At 33.0% G+C, this 19743-nt stretch overlaps 2 protein-coding genes across 2 annotated transcripts in view; one reads left to right on the forward strand and one right to left on the reverse strand.

The window, feature by feature from the left end:
* The window catches only part of LOC139497170 (uncharacterized), a 545683-nt gene that overhangs the window by 499867 nt on the left and 26073 nt on the right, over nt 1–19743 (reverse strand). The window lies entirely within an intron of this gene.
* Nucleotides 7097–15532, forward strand: LOC139497148 (uncharacterized). The gene is made up of 7 exons (XM_071285238.1): nt 7097–7242; nt 9706–9895; nt 10494–10595; nt 11625–11657; nt 12220–12348; nt 13214–13342; nt 14973–15532. Exons 1-7 carry the CDS (start codon nt 7126–7128, stop codon nt 15338–15340), a joined length of 1068 nt encoding a protein of 355 aa, XP_071141339.1. The 5' UTR covers nt 7097–7125; the 3' UTR covers nt 15341–15532.

Below are 19743 nucleotides of genomic sequence, written 5' to 3' on the forward strand. Positions count from 1 at the left end.
TATTAAAAATGATTTCCTGCTTAAGTCTTTTATTGATATAAAGTCAAAACATTCTTGCTTTTCACTAGACAACCATGTCCTGTCAGGTTTAATTCTTATATATGTAGATGAAAAATAAAAGTCCCCAAAACATTAACATGGCAGCAATTGCTTTTACAGCCTTTAAGGCTTTGATTTTTTTTACAGAAGAGTGTCCACCATGCACTTGCACTGCACTATAATAATAGTAGAATAGAATTATCATATACAAATAGATGAAAATTATATATACATGCAATCGTAATGTTAATAATTTATATAACAACAAACCAGTGTATTCTCTACGACTATTATTATATAAGTATACTAGTCCAAGGTATACTGATTTCTTGCACTACAATATAATAGTTATTACGGTGAGGTTGAATTTCCTGTCATTTATTCATCATCCAAGCACGAACTTCTATTAGAAAAAAATATCTCTGTAAATTAAGTTTCAGGTATAGAGATGTAATCAGTTTCTGTGACATGCGCTTTTGACCATCCACAAGAACCTGCGGTCATCCGATGTTCAGTACTTCAGTACTTTGATTATCTATGTAGTTGAAAACGTTCACAAATAAATAAGAAAAAAGAGTATATATATATAACAAAACTTTCAAACAAAACATTTTGAAACAAGTCCTTAATCGTTAGTCGACTTTTCATAGGAGGCAGTGTAATAAAATTAGTATTTTTACCACTTTATGTAGATCTAAAATTGGTCAGCGCAAAGACAAAATATACAAATAAATAGTTTGAATACTCCTTATTTGACTTATTTAGGCAAAAATAAGCGAATCTAGAAACTAAAAACAAAAAAAAAACTGATGAGGCATGGATCACGGATCAACAAACATATAATTTTCAATTTATACTGCTTACCCCGAATGAATTTTGTGTTACAGATTTAGATCTAGAATAACTAGACCGGATACATAGTCACTAACAGTATTTTACAAGATCTACACACTAAGGTTTGTCGTGATCTATATTTATATAAAAATTATGAACAGGGGCGGATCCATCCATTTTAAAGGGGGGGGGGGGGTCCAACTATATGTCTCCATTCAAATGTATTGATCGTCCAACCTTCGGATCTCCCCTCTCCCAGGATCTCCGTCATTGATGCAAATTCCCGTGGAATCAAAACTATGTCGTATGTTATTAAGCCACAATACTATATATCTAACCGGTATTTATCAAAAAATATAAGTCGGTAACTCCACAATATTTAAATAACTGAAATGGTAAAACAAATCGACGCTTTGTCTGACTTGTAGAGAAGAAAGTTTTAATAAAGAATTTTAACAAAGTTTTTGATATATATCATTTAAGTACATGTATATTGTTCTACTTTTTATATATAGGGACTTTCAAACATGAAGTTTAAGCAAGTATATATCTCGCGATTTTGTTTCACTATTTCTTTTTAACCCATTACAAAGTTAACTGTGCCAAGGTTTTATGCAAAACATTACCAAGTTCTAGATCTGTGATCGACATGGCCAATTCACATTGCCTTCACCATTAAAATCTCAGTAGCATGACAACAGAAGACTCGAGATTATCATAATGCGTTTCACAATATTGTCATAATAAGTTTTACAGCTTGATAAAATCTTATCTGATGCAAAACACATATAAGAGGGCCCTCATGGGGTTTTTGATTATGTGATTACTTGGCCGTTTTTTTAATGATTATTTGATTATTAAGCCAAATATTTCATGATTATTTGATTACCTAGGACTGTATTTTTAGTTTATGATTATTTGATTACTAAAGATAAGCAAATATTTAATGATTATGTGATTATATTGGCAAAAAAATGGTGATTATGTGATTATTAGGACCCCCCATGAGGGGCCTCATATAAGTCATAACCATGAAGTTCAGATTTATGCAATTTTTATATTTTATATACATTACAGTACATTTGTGTTATAGTAAATAATGCATGGTCCCAATATATTACAAAGAACTTTATAAATGCTCGAATATATTTTAAAAAGTAGTTATAAAAGATAAGACAGGTTGATGGGGTATCTATCCATGAGACGAAATCATCATACATGTGCATAGCTAAAACCACAAACTGAGAAAAGGAACAGCGATTTATTGCTGTTTCACATGCACGCCTGAAGTCACAGTGAAGCCTCAGTCAACACGGAGTAAAAGAACCCCAAAAAATCTCACATTTAAGATGGCCACTACTGCATGTCATGATTTAGCACGACAATCATATTAATTCATACGATGTAGTATAACAAAATCCGAGTTCTATATTGTAATTAGATTGGACGGATAATGACTCTTTAGTAAAATAAACCTCTACTATGTTTATTTCAGCCATTTATCATAAATATATTTTTTATTAAGTTCTAATTAACGCGTATTATTTTAATTTTTTGTTATATGAATACTTTAAAGGTAATTGATAAGGTTGACTAAATTATTGATTAAATTATAGTAATCCTCCTTCATAAAATTGAGAATTGAAATTAGGAACGTCTCAAAGAAACAACAACCCGACCAAAGAGCAGACAACAACCGAAGTCCACCAATGGATGTTCACCACAGCCAGAAACTCCCGCAACAGGAGGCCTGCTTCAGCTGGCCCTTAAACAAAAATGTATACTTCAATCAATTAAGTTTTTCCATTTTCACAAAGCCGCAAATAAAGTAATAAAAGAAAACTTAACCCTATTGAAATTAAATTGTTTGTTTATTTTTATATCCTTAAAGGATATAAAAATAAACGAACAATTGACCTTATAGTTTCTATTTAAAACCAAAAACAAATTATTAAGATATCACTGTGTATTATAAACTCAAAGAAACACTAACACATACTTTATAGAAATTATTAATTATTTATTTTTTTTTTTTTTTTTTTTTTTCAAGTAAAGTAAGCAAAACATGTGGTTATTTATATATGCTCCGTCTTTTTATCACGATTTGTACTGACTTACTTTGTCCTTTTTTCAAAAAATATTTTATATAATTTTTAACATCACCATTAATGACGTTTTGCAAAGACTTATTCAAAATGCAAAATAAATTCTAAATCATCTTTCACTTACAACTGAACAAACTTGTTTCGTGCATTAATCCCTGAATTTAATTAATAATATACACCAATATATAGGTATCATGACGATGATTCCAAAATTAAAATTTGATTTAAAATTAATTCAAAACATGACGACAGCTAGTATGTATACATACTGCTGTGTGTTTGATTTTTCTGCATTGGCTAGAGGTATAGGGGAGGGTTTGAAATATCAATTCAAGTCATGTTTAACCCCGCCGCATTTTTTGCGCCTGTCCAAAGTCAGGAGCCTCTGGCCTTTGTTGGTCTTGTATTATTTTTAATTTTAGTTTCCTTAATATATTTCGGATTTGAGTATGCCGTCCATCACTTTATTAGTACACATTAATTTTGTGTTTAAGGGTCAGCTGAAGCACACCTCCGGTTGCTGGATTTTCTCGCTGTATTGAAGACCAATTGGTTGCCTTCGGCTGTTTTCCGCTCTCTGGTCGAGTTGTTGTCTCTTTGAACCATTCCCCATTTCCCTTCTCAATTTTATTCATATACATGATATTTCCTTCTGTTACTATAAATTTATAGGGAGATTACGAAATTGATTATACAAGCACAAATAGTGATTAAGCGAAAGTATCCCAAAAAATAATAATATTATCACAAGAACCACATAAGGACGTAATCTGTTATAATTTAACATTCTTCTCTTAAATTTGTCTGTATCAATACATTCACACAATTAAACTAAAGTACATACCTAGTGCCAGAAGTCCATTACTAGACATAATTTAGTTACAGATTTGTGAGATAACAGACAATTAAATTCAATCTAGGTTAAAAAGTTCTCAGATCAATTGAGTAATGGACTTCTGCTGGTACGGAATTCAAAATGAAATATTGCTTAAGATTTTTGATCTTCGGAATTATAGGGATATTTCTATTTTTTACGGCTGCTCAATTGCGTTTAGGATCTATACTAACCAGATCATGACAAATAAAGGCAATAAGTATAGCGCTGTTCAATAGTCATAAATTGATTTAACTGAAACAATTCTTGGTCACAAACCAAAACTAAGGGAAACCCATCCAATATAAAACGAAAAAATAACACATACGAACTGCAACAGAAACAAACACCAACATAGATAGAAACGGACTATTTGATAAAACTACCATATTCCTTATTGGTAAATGATATTTTAAGAAAAATTTAAACCTGGTAGTATTGCTAGTAAAGTTTGAATATTGACTCCCTCTTGCAACCATGATCATAACAAAAAGTAGATGGATTTTTACATGTCTCTGATTTTGATCCATCGATTTCCAGATTAGAAAGATATTATAATTATATATTCTTTCGGTCATAATTAGTGACCTTTTTTGAATTTTCATTTCAGTTCATGTTTAATTTCAGATATAACTATCAAATTCGTTTTGTAATGAATTAACCGAAAGCAAAATCGTATACATTTCACAAACAAACAACACATCCTCTTTGTATATAGTGTTTGATTACGTCGTTTTATGTATAATTTATCTTATTACTTTTAAACCGGTAAGATCATGTAACATGTGTAAGGGCATATCAAGGATGATTCCAAAAGTAGAATTCAATCAAGATTTAATTAAAATATGATTAAAGTTGCTTTGAGAATAAGTATATGCGTCCTTTTGTGACAATTAATGTATTATAAGATAACGCAATTGACTATTTTTGCATGGCTGATTATTAAGTGAAAGTGTCACAGATAAGCATTAATAAGCACCTATCTTCATTTCTTTAATTACTTTTTTAAAGGACATGTAACCGTATATGCATATAACCACAACATAATTGTTGATTCTGATATTGTTTAGAAAAACTGCGGCAGATTACTCTTGAATGATTTGGATATTTTTATAAATATCTCGATGGCACATGTGAGAAACCTTGTCTTCATGCATTGTGTAACTGTATATATATAATAGGTTGAAATATTAAAATATGTTTTTTTCAGACTAGAAAACAGACAAAGTATAATTTCATTCCTACAGTAGAGACTGATGAAAGTAAGGAAAGTTGTGTTAACTTTCCTAATATAATTACTTTCGCCAAATTATGTCATAAGACAAAAAAAATAACAGACTTATAATTTGGTATGCCAGAATCGCGTTTTTCTTCATAAACTCATAAGTGGAGCTCGAAACGAAATACGTGCAAATATTACGCAGAAGTTAAAGAACATTAATAGCCGATGAATCCTACCAAAATATCCGAAGAATTTGATACACGTACATTTTTAAAACTTTGTCAAGGGTTAACTAATGCTGAATATCTATATATAATGGGAACAACAACTAACTCTCCTTTTCTTTTCAATTGAAAAGCAGGTTCTAGTAATGGACTCTTGGTTATTCTTTACTTTACATCCTATAATAAAAAAATGGAAAACAACACGTTTTATAATTTATTGCGTCCGAAGCGCTTTTCTGGATTTACCTTCATCAGGAACGCTCAAAGCCAAACATTTGAAATCCGAAGATGTATAAGTACCGAAAATCGTTGAAGAGCTTTATGTCAAAAATACCTAAAATAAATAGCCAAATTCATCTAAAGCCAACTTTGCCTGAGGGAGTTGAAACCTTAGTTTCATAATAATTTCAAAATTTATAAACAGACAATTTTAGTAAAGTTTGTTAAATCATGTCAGTACCGAAGCACTGACTACTGAGCTGATGATACCCTCGGGGACTGATAGTCCACCAGCAGAGGTATCGACCCAGTGATGTAAAAAATGGAAAACAACACGTTTTATCAAAGTTATGTCATGAAAAAAATAATTGATATACGTTTGTTAATATGATAAACAAGAACTTATTAAACTTATTAAAGATACTAGGCTTATTAATAAAAGTAAGTACGACAGGCTCAAGTTTGAGCAACATAAGACTCAGGAGCAGTACTATTAATTATCGATCGATCCAAACTACTTTTTTTGACAATTTAAACAACGAAAGGCGAGAAGCATTGAAAATTGGTACACCACGCTTAATCTGAATAATTAAAAGAGGGACGAACGATACAAGAGGGACAGTCAAACTCATAGTTTGAAAATAAACTTACAACGCCATGGCTGAAAATAAAAAGACAAACAGAAAAATAGTAGTACAGAAGACACAACGTAGGGTACTAAAGACGTAAGCAACACGAACCCCACCACAAACTGGGGTGATCGCAGGTGCTCCGGAAGGGTAAGTAGATAACTCATAATAGATATACCAGGCTTGCAATTTTGTACCCCAGACGTGAGTGTCGTCTAGACAATACTCATCAAAGATGCTCGAATAAAAAATTAAATAAAAAGGCCAAATAAAATTCCAATCTAAAGAGCATTGGCTTAGGCTTACTAGGCATTAGGCCGAGAGGGAAAAATCTTTTTGTGAAGATTTTGACAACAAATTCCAAAATAGGTATTCCATATTAAAATCGTAATTTTCAAATTAGATTTTTTTATTTTGTTGCCATGAACTTATTCATTTCAAAATTTTTATTCATTTCAAAATTTTACTTTCGGCATAATTAAAATAGCCAGTATAGCATTTATAATGAAGGTAGATAACATAAGTCATTATCTAATATTTTCTATTAAAATGAAATTAAAGATTTGTTCGCTAGAATCTATTGTTAATAGCATTAAACATGTTAAATCAATGTGAAATTAAATCCTCAATTGGTCTGAACATAAAATACATTTTATATGTGTCGAAACAGCATCTATGCACGTTGTTTACTACTTTTTGTGAGCTCACATTTCTATTTCCAACTGAAATAATTATGAAATTAATATGGAAATACAATAAATGGATCATATTCATTTCAAGGTTCTTTTTCTATGTAAAGAAACCAAACAGGATGAAATTAACATTTAACTTCAAATTCAATTCAAAATATTTATCTATTTAACAAACTTTAATCCCCCACGTCTCAAATCTGACAAAAGGTTTTGTACTGTCAATGAGTGATTTGTATAGTGGTTGCCTTAGTTACAAATGATGCAGTATATAAAACTTGCACTACCATATGAGAGTAATTTGTGTCATAGAAGTACCAACGACAAAGATGAAATATTTATTACTTATCGTTGTCGGAATAGCAGTAGTAAAGTCTAGCATCTTTGAGAGGGAAACATCTTTAAAGGTAATTTTACATACCCTTTGTGGGTATGATTAAAGATAAGGCGCGTTTCATTAGTGTGCATAAGTGGATTGAATCAGTTTGCCATTCCACGCAATATGGTTTTTTTATTGAGTGCTTCGCATTTTATATAACAGGCAACATTGACATGAAAAGGATTAGATTATTATTCCATAATGTCCCTTTAAAAAGTAAAATAACAAAAATACCGAACTTTAACGGTAAGTTCGTGAACAAATGGCAAAATCAAAAGCTCAAACACATCAAATGAAATGAATGGATAACAGCGGTCATATTCCTGACTTGGTACAGTCACCTACTTATGTAGATATGTAATATACATATACATATAGCTCTTAACGGGTATCGGAACTGATGGATGTAAAAACAGATAAAACGCTTCGGACGCATAACATGTATAAGGTGTTATCTTCATTTTAACAGGTGAAATGTTTAAAGAAGTCATGACCCATTCTTATGCAATGATCCTTAAAAATAGAGAATGAAAGTAAGATTTTGTGACTCTCAATTATTTATTTTACATAACGTAATTAAGTGATCATGATTGTCAAATACAAGTCGATAAGTTGGAGAATTTAATTTATACTATTTGTAAGTTCATGAAAAAGGTAATTTCCTCAGGCAAAATGTACCTAAAAGGGTTTTATTTGCTGGTCGTCTATTTTTTGTTGTTGCATCCTTTCGACCTAAGGGTCACTGCCACTGATGGTGGCATCATAAGTAAAAGCCCAGTTTTTTCACCCGAGGGTATTAACAAACCAGTTTTGTGCACGTATGTGTATACATGAATTATCATTGATATGATCATAATTATAGATTACCAGTTTACAAAACTTTACGTTTTTGAAATATTAAGGCTGTTCTACCACAAGAATAGATTACTTAAGCTGTATTTGGCAAAACTCTCTATGCTTTATTTTCATACTTTTTGACTTTCTTAGCTTTTTTTTGACTCGAGCGTCACTGATGAATCATTTGTAGACGAAACACGCGTCTAGCGCAAATACAAATACCAATCCTGGTATCTCTGATGAGTTTAGTTATAGGTTTTGCTTTCACAATTCTTGTTTACAAGCGTACTTGATGCACAACCGGCAATCGAACATTGGTAGAATACGTTTCTGTGGAATTTGTTGAAAAAAAATCACATTAAGGTCAACTCTAATTAGCGTTGGGTCAAATAGGTCTTCAACTGCTTCGTTTTTTTATCACTATTTGCTTTCATATAGTGGTTTCCAGGTGAAGACAAATGAAAGCGCTTCGGTGGACGCATGCCATTTAAAAAGTGTTGCTTTTTACTGCTGCTGCTGCTGCTGCTGCTGCTGAACTATTAGTCTCCGAGGGTATCCTCAGGCTGAGCTCAGCGGTCAGCGTTTCAGTACTGAAACGATCTAAAACAAACAATTTGAAAATTCTCCGTTTATAAATGTAGAAACATTTTAGAAACTAAAGTTTCAACTCCCTCAGACAGAGTTGATGTTATATGGATTTAGCCAAAATATCTTACCTTTTTGGTCATATTGGTCTTTAACTGTTTGCTATCTTATATATCGTTGTCAGTTTATTTTCGATTAATGAGTTTGACTGTCCCTTTAGTATCTTTCATCCCTCTTATATATGTCATCGGCTTTCAAATACTCGACTTTGAGCGCTACCAATGAAGGTAAATAAAGAAATTCCATTCGGACCCCTTAGATTCAAAAAGGTGTTGTTTTAAATTTTTATCCTACAATTTCGGGAAAACTAATTAATGCCGCATATTTCGTTATACTAAATATTTCAGTATTGTGATTGATTATTTAGAAGCATGTCGTTTTTGCTAACACTTCTGTACAAAAGTATAACACGAATAAACCGTATTGTTGCATATATGTAAATAAACTTATCATAGATACCAGGATTAAAATTTAATATGTGTGCCAGACGCACGTTTCGTCTACAAAAGACTCATCAGTGACGTTCGAATAAAAAAATGTTAAAAAGTATGCGTAGACGGTTAAAGTTTTAGGACGTACATAATTGCTTATTCATTTTCACATGAATATTACCACCAGATGAACTACTTAAAATACTTTTAAATTATTATCCTGTCTTTTTTTTCTATCGAAAGTGTTTGAAATCATAAATATGTTATGGAATAAAATTTTACAGCATTGCATATGTTATTATACTAATAGCTTTACTGTGCTGTATTTTTCATAATGAATTTTAACTTTATGGTTTTTGTTTTCATGCATTGCTTTTAGAAAGTTTAATGATTAAAGTTCTAACAATATAGAAAAAAGAAAGAAATAACATTATTACCCTGTAAAAAATAAAGCATTGATGGTCACGCGTATTTCCTACACGTTTCCTTTCAATTATCATTTTTTTAATTTCCTTTTTTAATTTTTTCCCAATCTTTTTTCACTTTTCTTTTATTGATATTGTTTTTTTCCCGCTCAGACTAGACTGAACGTTGGTGAATGGGATGGTTTCCAGACGGCATCAGCAATACATGAGCTTGCATCGACTGATGAAAACGAAATGAAGGCAATTATAAACAAGATACCTACAGAAGATAAAGCGGCATATATACAGGAAATGAAGAAAGAATTGACTGCAATTGGAGGACTTTTCTCTAAGTTAAGAAGTGGTATGTGATGTTTAACTTCCAGAATTGCACAGACCATTCAAGTTAATTAAGGGGGGCATGGGCTTAACAAATATATTGGTTTTGTTGAATAAAATATTTTAAGGAAGGGGGTAAAAAATAAAATAGTGAATGGAAACGAGGAATGTGTCAAACGGACAATAAGCCGACCAAAGAGTAGCATTTGAAAGCAGATAAATGCCACCCATGGACCATTAATGAAGCAAGAGAATCTTGCACCAAGAGGCGTGCTTTAGCTGGTGCTGAACAACAATGTATACTAGTTCAGAGAAATGCATGCCACGCCAACCTCCGAAACATACAAATGAAGAAAAATCATGATATAAAAGACACAAGACTAACAAAACCTAGGAATTGCTGACTTGGGAAAGGCGCAAAAATGCGTCGGTTTTAAGAATTTAACATCCTTCTGTTACATGTAGCCAATGTGGAATAAACAAGCACACAGAAAAACGCACAGTTGAAATTAAATTTGTTATGTAAATTTTAAATTCATAGATTTTGTTTTATTAATATCGCCTATTATTAATGGTGAATAAACTAGAATGTTTGTACAATATACAAATATATTCTGTTCTAGTTGACTGGAGTAAAGAAAATGCAATGTGCGATAAAGTAATGGCGGATGAGAGAGAGCTCCTGAAAGAATTCTATAAACTTATGTCTATGTTACCTCACGACGGTAAGAGAAAACGAAAACACATTTGCCTTAAATAGCAAACTTATTACTTAATGAATCAGGGTTATGTAAAAGACTGTCTCGCCTTCTTTTATTTTAAAGGTCATCGGAAGATATCAAAACTTTGTTGATAAATATTCCGTATCAACTTAAAAAAATACACGATGGTTTTGAAGTATAGATTCTAGGTACTGACTTTGTAATCATCTTAATATTGTGTTAAAGTGTGTTTTTTATTTTTCTTTGTACATTTTACCTTTACTGTTAAGTCCACTTTTGGTTATATTTTTACATCCCGCTATTTTTACAATTGTGCTATTATAATTATGTGTACTCTTTTCTGTCATTTTTTCTTATGTACTTCGTTTAAATATATATAGAGTGCCTATATGCCATTTTGGTTTTCTTTGTTGAAATAGTTATTTGTTTTATTTGTGATTAAGATTATAACTTAATGTGGACTACTGTTCCCTAATTTCTGACAAGTTTATCTTTTTTTGAATACTTGTTTTGCTCACATATTGTTGTCAATAAATCAGAAATATGACAGTTGTTTTTCATTTGTTTGATATGTTTGAGCTTTTGATTTTGCGATTTTGAATTTTCCTTAGAATTCGTTTTTTTCTTCTATTTTACTTTTAACATTGTCATGATTGTTGAAATAAATAAAAACATCCATCCTAGTATCTATGACGGTGGAGATCTCTCTCTGCAAGGGTGTCACAAGCCATGAAGTCAGTTCTTCCATGTAGACATGAATTATCACTGAAACGGTCATTAATATACCCAACGAATAGTAGGTATAATTTACCTTAGCTGTATATTAGAAAACTTAAAGGAATTTTGGGTACTCAATGCTCTTCATTTTTACTTTTATTTGGCTTTCGTAACCTTTTTAACTTGAGTGACATTCATATTCTTAATTCTGGTATTTATGACGAGGTTATTCATTGTTGTATAACAATGAAAATATTACATTTGTACACACAAACATATTGAAATATTCTTAATCGCATATATATTTTTTTACAGAACAACTGCTGGCTTCCGATACATGTTTTGCTGGTAAGTAAGACATAAACATATCAAATGAGTAATCTGAAGGGCAACGGGCGTATTTGCCAATGATACATGTTGTATGCATGAAAGGGCTATGTAAAACAACTCAATAAGAGAAACCCAACAACAGAAATAATGAAAAGCTATATACATATGCTCAACATACAGTCTTCAACAGTATACATATTATGTCAATATACTAAAAGTTAGATCCTAAATAGAGATTAATTGACCAAAACATAACGCCGCCTCCCACCCCCAATAAAGAAAACTACAAAACTAAAAACCCGTTCCAACCCTCAAATATTCACCATTGATGAAAAAAAATTTTAAAATTCAGTAGATCAAACTTATTTCTAGAAAGAATTTGTTTGTATCGAGTATGCAATATAAAGTGGTAGTTAAAAAAAATTAGCAATCAACTACATTGAATAAAGAATGATTTTCAAGGTACAAATTTAGCTCTATATACTCCATGTAAAAGCGTCGAGTAATTTGAGTTGATTTCAATCACTATACAATTGATCAATTGATTTTGATAGTTAACGTAAACTTAATTTCCATTCAGGTCTAAAGTCAATAAACTATGATAATCCAAATGAGCTGGAGGTCCAAAGAGAAGTGTTTGATAAAGTTGATGATTGTGAGGGAGAATTTTTCAAAGCATTACGAAATAGAATTGATGGCAGTTCTCTCAGTAAGTACAGTTGTTATCCAATAGATCATTTTCATATTACCGAATTGTGATTCTGGATTCCACAATTATTCGTTACATGTTGCCTATTCTGTGGTAGGACATCCGGTACTCGGTCAATTGCGAGCAACCAAAAGAAGTAAAATAAAAGATATGATCGGTGCAATTTGGGAAAGGGGGGGGGGGGGGGTGATTTATAGTTTTTACTATGATTTCGTCATGTATATAAAGCATTGAAATAATTAAATTTTCCTGAAAGTTGTACCGATTAAAATCTTGAATTTACTTATTAACGTTGATCTTGCTTGACTAAAATACCAGGATGTCCTACCACAGAGATGGTAGGTGTACTGCCTAAAAAATATAAATATAAATTCCGGAGTAAAAAATTCGGTTACATGAAAATGGACTACTAGTAATTGAGAACTGTTAACCAATTTTACCGGATTTATTTTATTAATAAGTATTATTTAAGTTTCTGCCATGGTATTGGTATTTTCAGAATTCATTCGACTTATGAGTTGGAATATTAGTATATATCCCTTTGGTATCTGTCACATCTCTGTTTTCCAACGGTTATTTATTTTGGTAAGAACATATGAACATCAAGACATGCAATTTTAATACACATATTAACGACGATAAATGGCTGACCGTGTTAAGAGAGAGTCATATCTCTTGCACATTAAAGACACCCATGTAGATTTCGATAAAAAGCAGGCTAATACCACTACAAGGCAGCCGCAAAGTAGAAAGTAATTAATATAAGTTGCAAAACTTGTTTCATAATCCACTATAAATAAATATGTTTAAAAACAAAAAATGACATATAACTGACAATCATATTTAGTATTTGTTCTTTTAACAGATCTTGATGATGCTGATCAAGTTTTGAACTTATTGCGAGAAATCGCTGCTTCATTGAGTGCTGTAGGTGAGACAGTTGCATTTTCCTGGAATGTATTCTCGAAGATAATAGGTCCACAGTATACTCCAGGTACGTATCGTTATATTGACAAAATACAATGCCTTATTATTACTTCGTATTTTAATTTAACTTTCTAATGTTATTCGAGGGTCTTTTGACGAAATGCACATCTGACGCAAATAAAATTTTCAATCCTGGTATCTAAAATGAGTTAATTTATAGCAATATATAAAGGCATCGGGATAAGCAAAGATGCGAGACAATTCACCCCTTGATTTAAGCTTATACCATTGACCAAAATTAATTATATCATAGCAGGTATACGTTGTCAACCTCCTCCCATACAAGTAACATTTATGGCAAAGAGGCAGGCAAATACCAATGATTATCGTGATCTTATACATTCTAAGAAATCTAAGTTAAGGTAAAAATAGTTGAAAACAAATTTACCAGCAAAGGCACATGGGTCAAACGTAAATAAGATAAGAAAAAAATAAACAGGAAAGATATAATTAAATTCTCAGATTTTAAAAGTCTGACAGGATAAAATAGCAAAAGTTGATAAATGTTAATGATTGTACATCGATATCTAGGCAAATAGAAATTTAATATTTGAATAGACTAGAAGGTCCGTAGTTGACACAAATATGTAGCACATAAAACAGTATCGAAGGTGATAAATAAATGACACAGCAGCATACCTCGGTGTTCAAAAGTAATAAATCGATTGAGAGAAAAACAATCCGGGTTATAAACTAAACAGTTCCTGTAAAATGAACAAAACAAACGACTACATACATTGAAACGAACTATTTGATAGCAACTGCCATATTCCTGACTTGGCATATGACATTTTTAGGAAAAATGGCTAGCCAAACCTCCTGTCATAAACGTTTTGTATTGTGATTCTCAGAAAAATGCAGAAAGGTGAATAAAAATTTCAAGAATAACCAAGTGACGGAATCAAAGACAAATTGTCAGTTTATTAACACCCTCTACGGATTAATATACTTTAAAAGGTAATAAACAAGATGGTGAAAACATACATGCCTCTGTTACAATGTAATATAAAATGTCATTTCTTATTTACCCATGTCATGCAATTGTAGCCAAATATTTATGTATATTCTGGAAGCAGCATCGTGTTAATCTTAACGATTGCGTTTGTATATTTATATACCGTAGATTAATTTATGTTCGATGGTACAAATTTTCGTGGATTGGGGAAGTACGGTATCTTCATGGATATTTGATCTCGTGGTTTTGCCAAATTGTGCATACAAACATATAGAGAATTTGCAATTCATTGAATTTTGAAATGCGTGGTGCATCTGTATCCACGAAATCCACGACATTTAGATACAACGAAAATTAATGAATACAAAGTAATTTGTTGTTATTGTTTCGATTTTTTACTTTATGCTAAACTAAGTATACGAATACCATAGTTTTATATAACCTTTACAAATACTGTTAACCAGCGAGCGATTTATTTTCGCGACTTTTGTGAGTAAAAAAAGTTACGCGAATATAAATCGTCCCGAACTTGTAAAACGTTGATCTTTCCTTATAATAATACATTTAGTCAATTTGAAAATCGCGAAATGAGCATGAAAGGACTAATCGCGAAATAAAGAATCCGCGAAAATAAGTTAGTTTATAATAAACAGCTATATTAATGCGAGTTGCTATCTTCCAGGACATCTAAGGGAAGCAGTTCAAAATGCGGCACGTAATGTACCATGCAGACTTTTCTTCATAAGAGAAACAAATTGGGACAACGAGGATTTTGGTGGACATTGCGAAATGCAATCTGGTACAAATAGCAATCCAAGTTCCGGTAGCTCTCCAGATGGTCAAGGTCCAGTTGATACTCAAAGTCAAACCTCTACTAAAAAACGCGGGAAACAGATAACACAGAAAGCATTTCTTCCATTTGGTAGGAAAACATCAAACTCTCTTGTAACAAGGGAACCACACGACAAAACTACAGGCGTAGGAATAAATCAACATTTGAGAAACATCCTTCGACGTCTCACAAATGGAGAATCTGGTTCCACCCTGTAACGCTGATCTGAGGGATAAAAAACATTGCAGGATTTACGAATACAACGAACAAAAACATTAACAACTTATAATTTCTGATCGCTGATGATTTTAACTTTGTTTAATCTTTTTATTTCTCAACACGCAATAATATTTCCTTCGATATAAAAATGTAGTAATAATACTTTCATAAGTAAAATGCTTACACATTCAGTTCTGTTTATTGGGGCCCTTTATAGATTGCTGTTCGGTGTGAGCCAAGGCTTCGTGTTGAAAACCGTACCTTGTCCTATAATGGTTTACTTTTATAAATTACGACTTGGATGGAGTGTGTCTAATTGCACTCATACCACATCTTCCTATATCTATTGATAAAACTCGATTATCCAAGATACCTTTCTTAAAATGGTGTACGCCAGAGGACTCATTTGTGCCACTCAAAGTACAAAGAATCAAACATTCCGAACGATTACAGTGGTGGATCCAGAAATTTTCATAAGTGGGGGCCCACTGACTGACCTAAGAGGGGGCCCACTCCCGTCACGCTTCAGTGATTCCCTATATAAGCAACCAATTTTTTCTCAAAAAGGGGGGGGGGGGGGTTGTTGTCTTTGGTCGGGTTGTTGTTTCTTTGGCACATTTTCCATTCTCTATTTTAATATTGTTTAAATGTGTAGTCAACACCGAAGTTATTTATCGAAAACGGCAGTTGCATTATAACTGATTTTCTTAAACTAGATATGACTATTGATAACGTTAGTATACAAAGTGTTGATCAGATCAGTTGACATGATTTTGATAAAACATTTATTTGTGTTTCCAAAATTGAATTAATTATGTTTTGTGTTCGCAGTACGCTCTTGAAATATAATTGAGCCACAAAAAACTGCTTGCTTCATAGACGGTCATCATATGTTTAATTAATGCATTGTATTGAGAAATTTTAAGAAAAAATATCTACAAGTATATGTTATTTTAAATTTCAATGTTTAATACTGTACTGTGATTTCAACTTTTTTGTGTTGAAGTTTGCCCATACCCCCACCCCCCCAATACCCAAATAATTAAAGTGACCAATTAAACTACATCCATGCATAATTTACTCGTTATTAGGTTTCAGTGCACAAACTATATAACAATCATATAATACAAGCTGTCACATACTCATGGTATGTAATTTTTTTTTTATCTTTTATTTGTTTTTCAATAGTCAGGATTTTACACACCCCATTACACTACCACCTGACAATGGTATCAAGGGGTAAATACAGAAGAAGAAAAAAACAATATACTCTCTCTCTCTCTCTCTCTCTCTCTCTCTCTCGCTCTCTCTCTCTCTCTCTCTCTCTCTCTCTCTCTCTCTCTCTCTCTCTCTCTCTCTCTCTCTACAAATATGTATTATGACTTACTTTTTAAATGACTTACTTTTTAATACAATTATTTTAAAGAAAGAAATTTGCTCATAGTTTATAAATTATTTCTTTTCTCTTAATTAAACATAGATTATATGAAAACAACACTTACTTAAATATTACATGTAGAGGAGACCAAAATTTTTCACAAACTTGGACTTTATCATTTTCTTTGCAATATGATTTTCAAGAAATTGGTATTTCTTTATTTTATTCTTTAACCCAACCATATTTGGTTTTGTTTCATTAAATTTACATTTATATATATAATTCTTTGTAATTAGGATTAGCAGATTCAATAATAAACTTTCATGTTTGCAACCAAGAAACACATTCTCTTTGTTGAGATCAAAGTTTACAAAAAAAAGTTTCACAATATTGGAAAAAGACTGCCACAATTGAAAAGTTATTGGGCATTCAAAAAACAGGTGTTCAATGGTTTCTTCTCCAGGTTTACAAAAAGTACATAACTTGGTATCTTTTAATTTGATTTTGTACAAAAAGGTATTAGTTGCTATAATTCTATACAAAAATTTATATTGAAAGGTTCTTAAATAAGCATCTCTACAAGACTTTTTTGTTATCATGAAATATTCTGACCATTCTGTAGTATCAATAACTAACAGTTCTTCCCATTTCAAAAATTTGATCGTTGGTAGTTGAATAACTTCATCTACTAAGTTTTTATATATATATATATTCTGTTACACCGTTCCGTAATTTATATAGTTCGTTTGATTATATTCTTAATCTATTTATGTGTTCCAACCTAGGAGGATTATTCATCTTTAACGTTAAAACATCGTACCGTCGCTACCTTTCCCTCTCTCAAACTGAACATTGCAAGGTCATACCAGTTCTGGAGAACTTTTCAAAGGACAAACGTCATCTAGGACACAATTCGTGGCTAACCACAGAGTGAGTTAACTTTACAACATTGTTTTTGAAGCCTTCAAATTACTCTATACATATTTGAACATTCTCTCTGTGAAACACTGGAAATTTAAATGCTCTTGAAAGTACAACATTTTCTCGGATTCGACGGACTGTGCTATCTATTACTTTTGACATTTCGTTTTAATAACATTAATTGAACACATTGTAAAATTGTATTTTATTTGTTTTTCAGCTTTTTACCATATGTCAGATTGGTTCATAATTAAAGTGTCAGCACCTGATAGTCTTTTCTCCTTGAGCCCAATCGTCGGTTATACTTAATGGTCAGGCCATTACAGTAAAAAGTCTACAACTTGCCTGTTGTGTCTCACAGATAACGCCACTCCACGTTAGTTATACAGCTACATAACAACCTACCTGTTGAGCCCTGCATGTACGCGTCATCCCTTGACGTACAGTAAATTGACGACAACCTGTCTTTACATATCCAGACAAGGAACGACAACGTAGCAACGTTCATACGTACATACCTTTACACTGACAGTGTAAACTCTTGTGTGAACTCGACGGCAACCTAACAAAGTTGAGTCAATATGGATCCCAGTCATGTGGAACAACAAGAAGAGATTCAGCCCCAAGAAGGAGATGTCCTTGAACTATTAGAAAATCCGTCTAATACATCACAGTCAGATGAAACTCCCGAGGCTAGGCGAGTACGTGACCTCACGGAAAAAGGACAAGGAACTTTCACTGAAAAACGTGACAAGTTCTGTCAGGAACTAGAGGCTCTCTGGGCAGACATTGAATCCCAGTTATTGGAAGTAACAACGCCTCCTAACGATCTCCAGCAACTCCTAACAGTCCAGGACAAACTTGTTAAAGCCTGTAATAATTATCGTAGGCTCACAGATGAATACCTAGACTTTCTGAAAAGGACCCGAACATTGGAGAGTCAAAAAGAAATTGATGCATGTAAACTCTCTTTGGATTTACGTCTGTCCAAAGTGGAGCTAGTTATGGAAAAACTACACGAGTATCGCCTCGCTCTTACAAAGGCTAAATCTACAAAAACAAAGACATCTAGAGGCAAGAAATCCTCACACAGTGGAAGCTCCCACGTCTCTGACATTTCAAGTCTTGCACGGAAGAAGCGTGCTAAAGCAGAGGCTGCCAGAACTCAGATAGCCTTTGCTGAAAAACAGGCCTTGCTCCTAAAGCAGGAGGCAATGATAGAAGAACAGACTCTTTTCAAGCAAAATGAAATAAAGGCCGAGGCAGAACAAGAAGCCATCAGAGCAGAACAAGAAGCCATCAGAGCAGATCAAGAAGCCACAAGCAGAAAAGCCGAGGCGGAGCAAGAGGCCACACGCAGAAAAGCCGAGGCGGAGCAAGAGGCCACACGCAGAAAAGCCGAGGCGGAGCAAGAGGCTATACGTAGAAATGCTGAGGCTGCACACCAGAGAGCTGAAATGAAACGCGAGGCCATACGCAGGAAAACTTTAATGGAACAGGAGGCTGCACGTGCAACACGAGAAAAGGCCGAAATTAAAGCTGCTATGAACATTCTAGAAGCACAAAGAGAAGCTGCAGCCGCAGAAGCCGAGGCTCGTGTCCTAGAATACGACGGCAGCCAAGCATTTAGCGATCTTCCTGATGAAAAGGAAGACCCGCTCCAGCGTGTGCAAGATTTCGTCAATAAACTTCCTGTATCAACTGTTGTAAAGGAAGTAACAGGACCTCAAAAGAAAAAACAAATTCCTGTTAAGATCGAGCTGAGTCACGAAGCACCAGCGTTCGTGCCATCCGTGGCACTGAACTTACTGTCACAGACATCTGCTGTCTTGCCTTCCGATACTAAGTCACCGGAAGTTACCTCTATCCCAGATCTGGGATTAGTAACCGGCATACAAAAACTAGGCCTTTCAGATGAGATCCCTGCTGAACACCAAAAACAGGGTGTTAAAGAAGCGATCCCTGTCTTACGCACAAAACAAGACGTTATAGAAGATATCCCTGTTTCACACCAAAAACAAGGCGTAATAGAAGAGATCCCTGTTGCACACCAGCAACAAATCAACCCAACATCGGAGATTACTAGATTTCTCTTGCGCAAGG

The sequence above is a fragment of the Mytilus edulis genome, chromosome 12 (assembly GCF_963676685.1).
Source record: "Mytilus edulis chromosome 12, xbMytEdul2.2, whole genome shotgun sequence".
Classification (NCBI taxonomy): Eukaryota; Metazoa; Mollusca; class Bivalvia; order Mytilida; family Mytilidae; genus Mytilus; species Mytilus edulis.

Bases quoted from the DNA above. Each gene is read 5' to 3' on its own strand.
- LOC139497148 (XM_071285238.1), top strand. From the start codon at position 7,126: ATGAGAGTAATTTGTGTCATAGAAGTACCAACGACAAAGATGAAATAT. The intron at 7,243-9,705 runs GTAATTTTACAT...TTTCCCGCTCAG, and splicing joins AGAGGGAAACATCTTTAAAG to ACTAGACTGAACGTTGGTGA. The intron at 10,596-11,624 runs GTAAGAGAAAAC...ATTTTTTTACAG, and splicing joins GTCTATGTTACCTCACGACG to AACAACTGCTGGCTTCCGAT.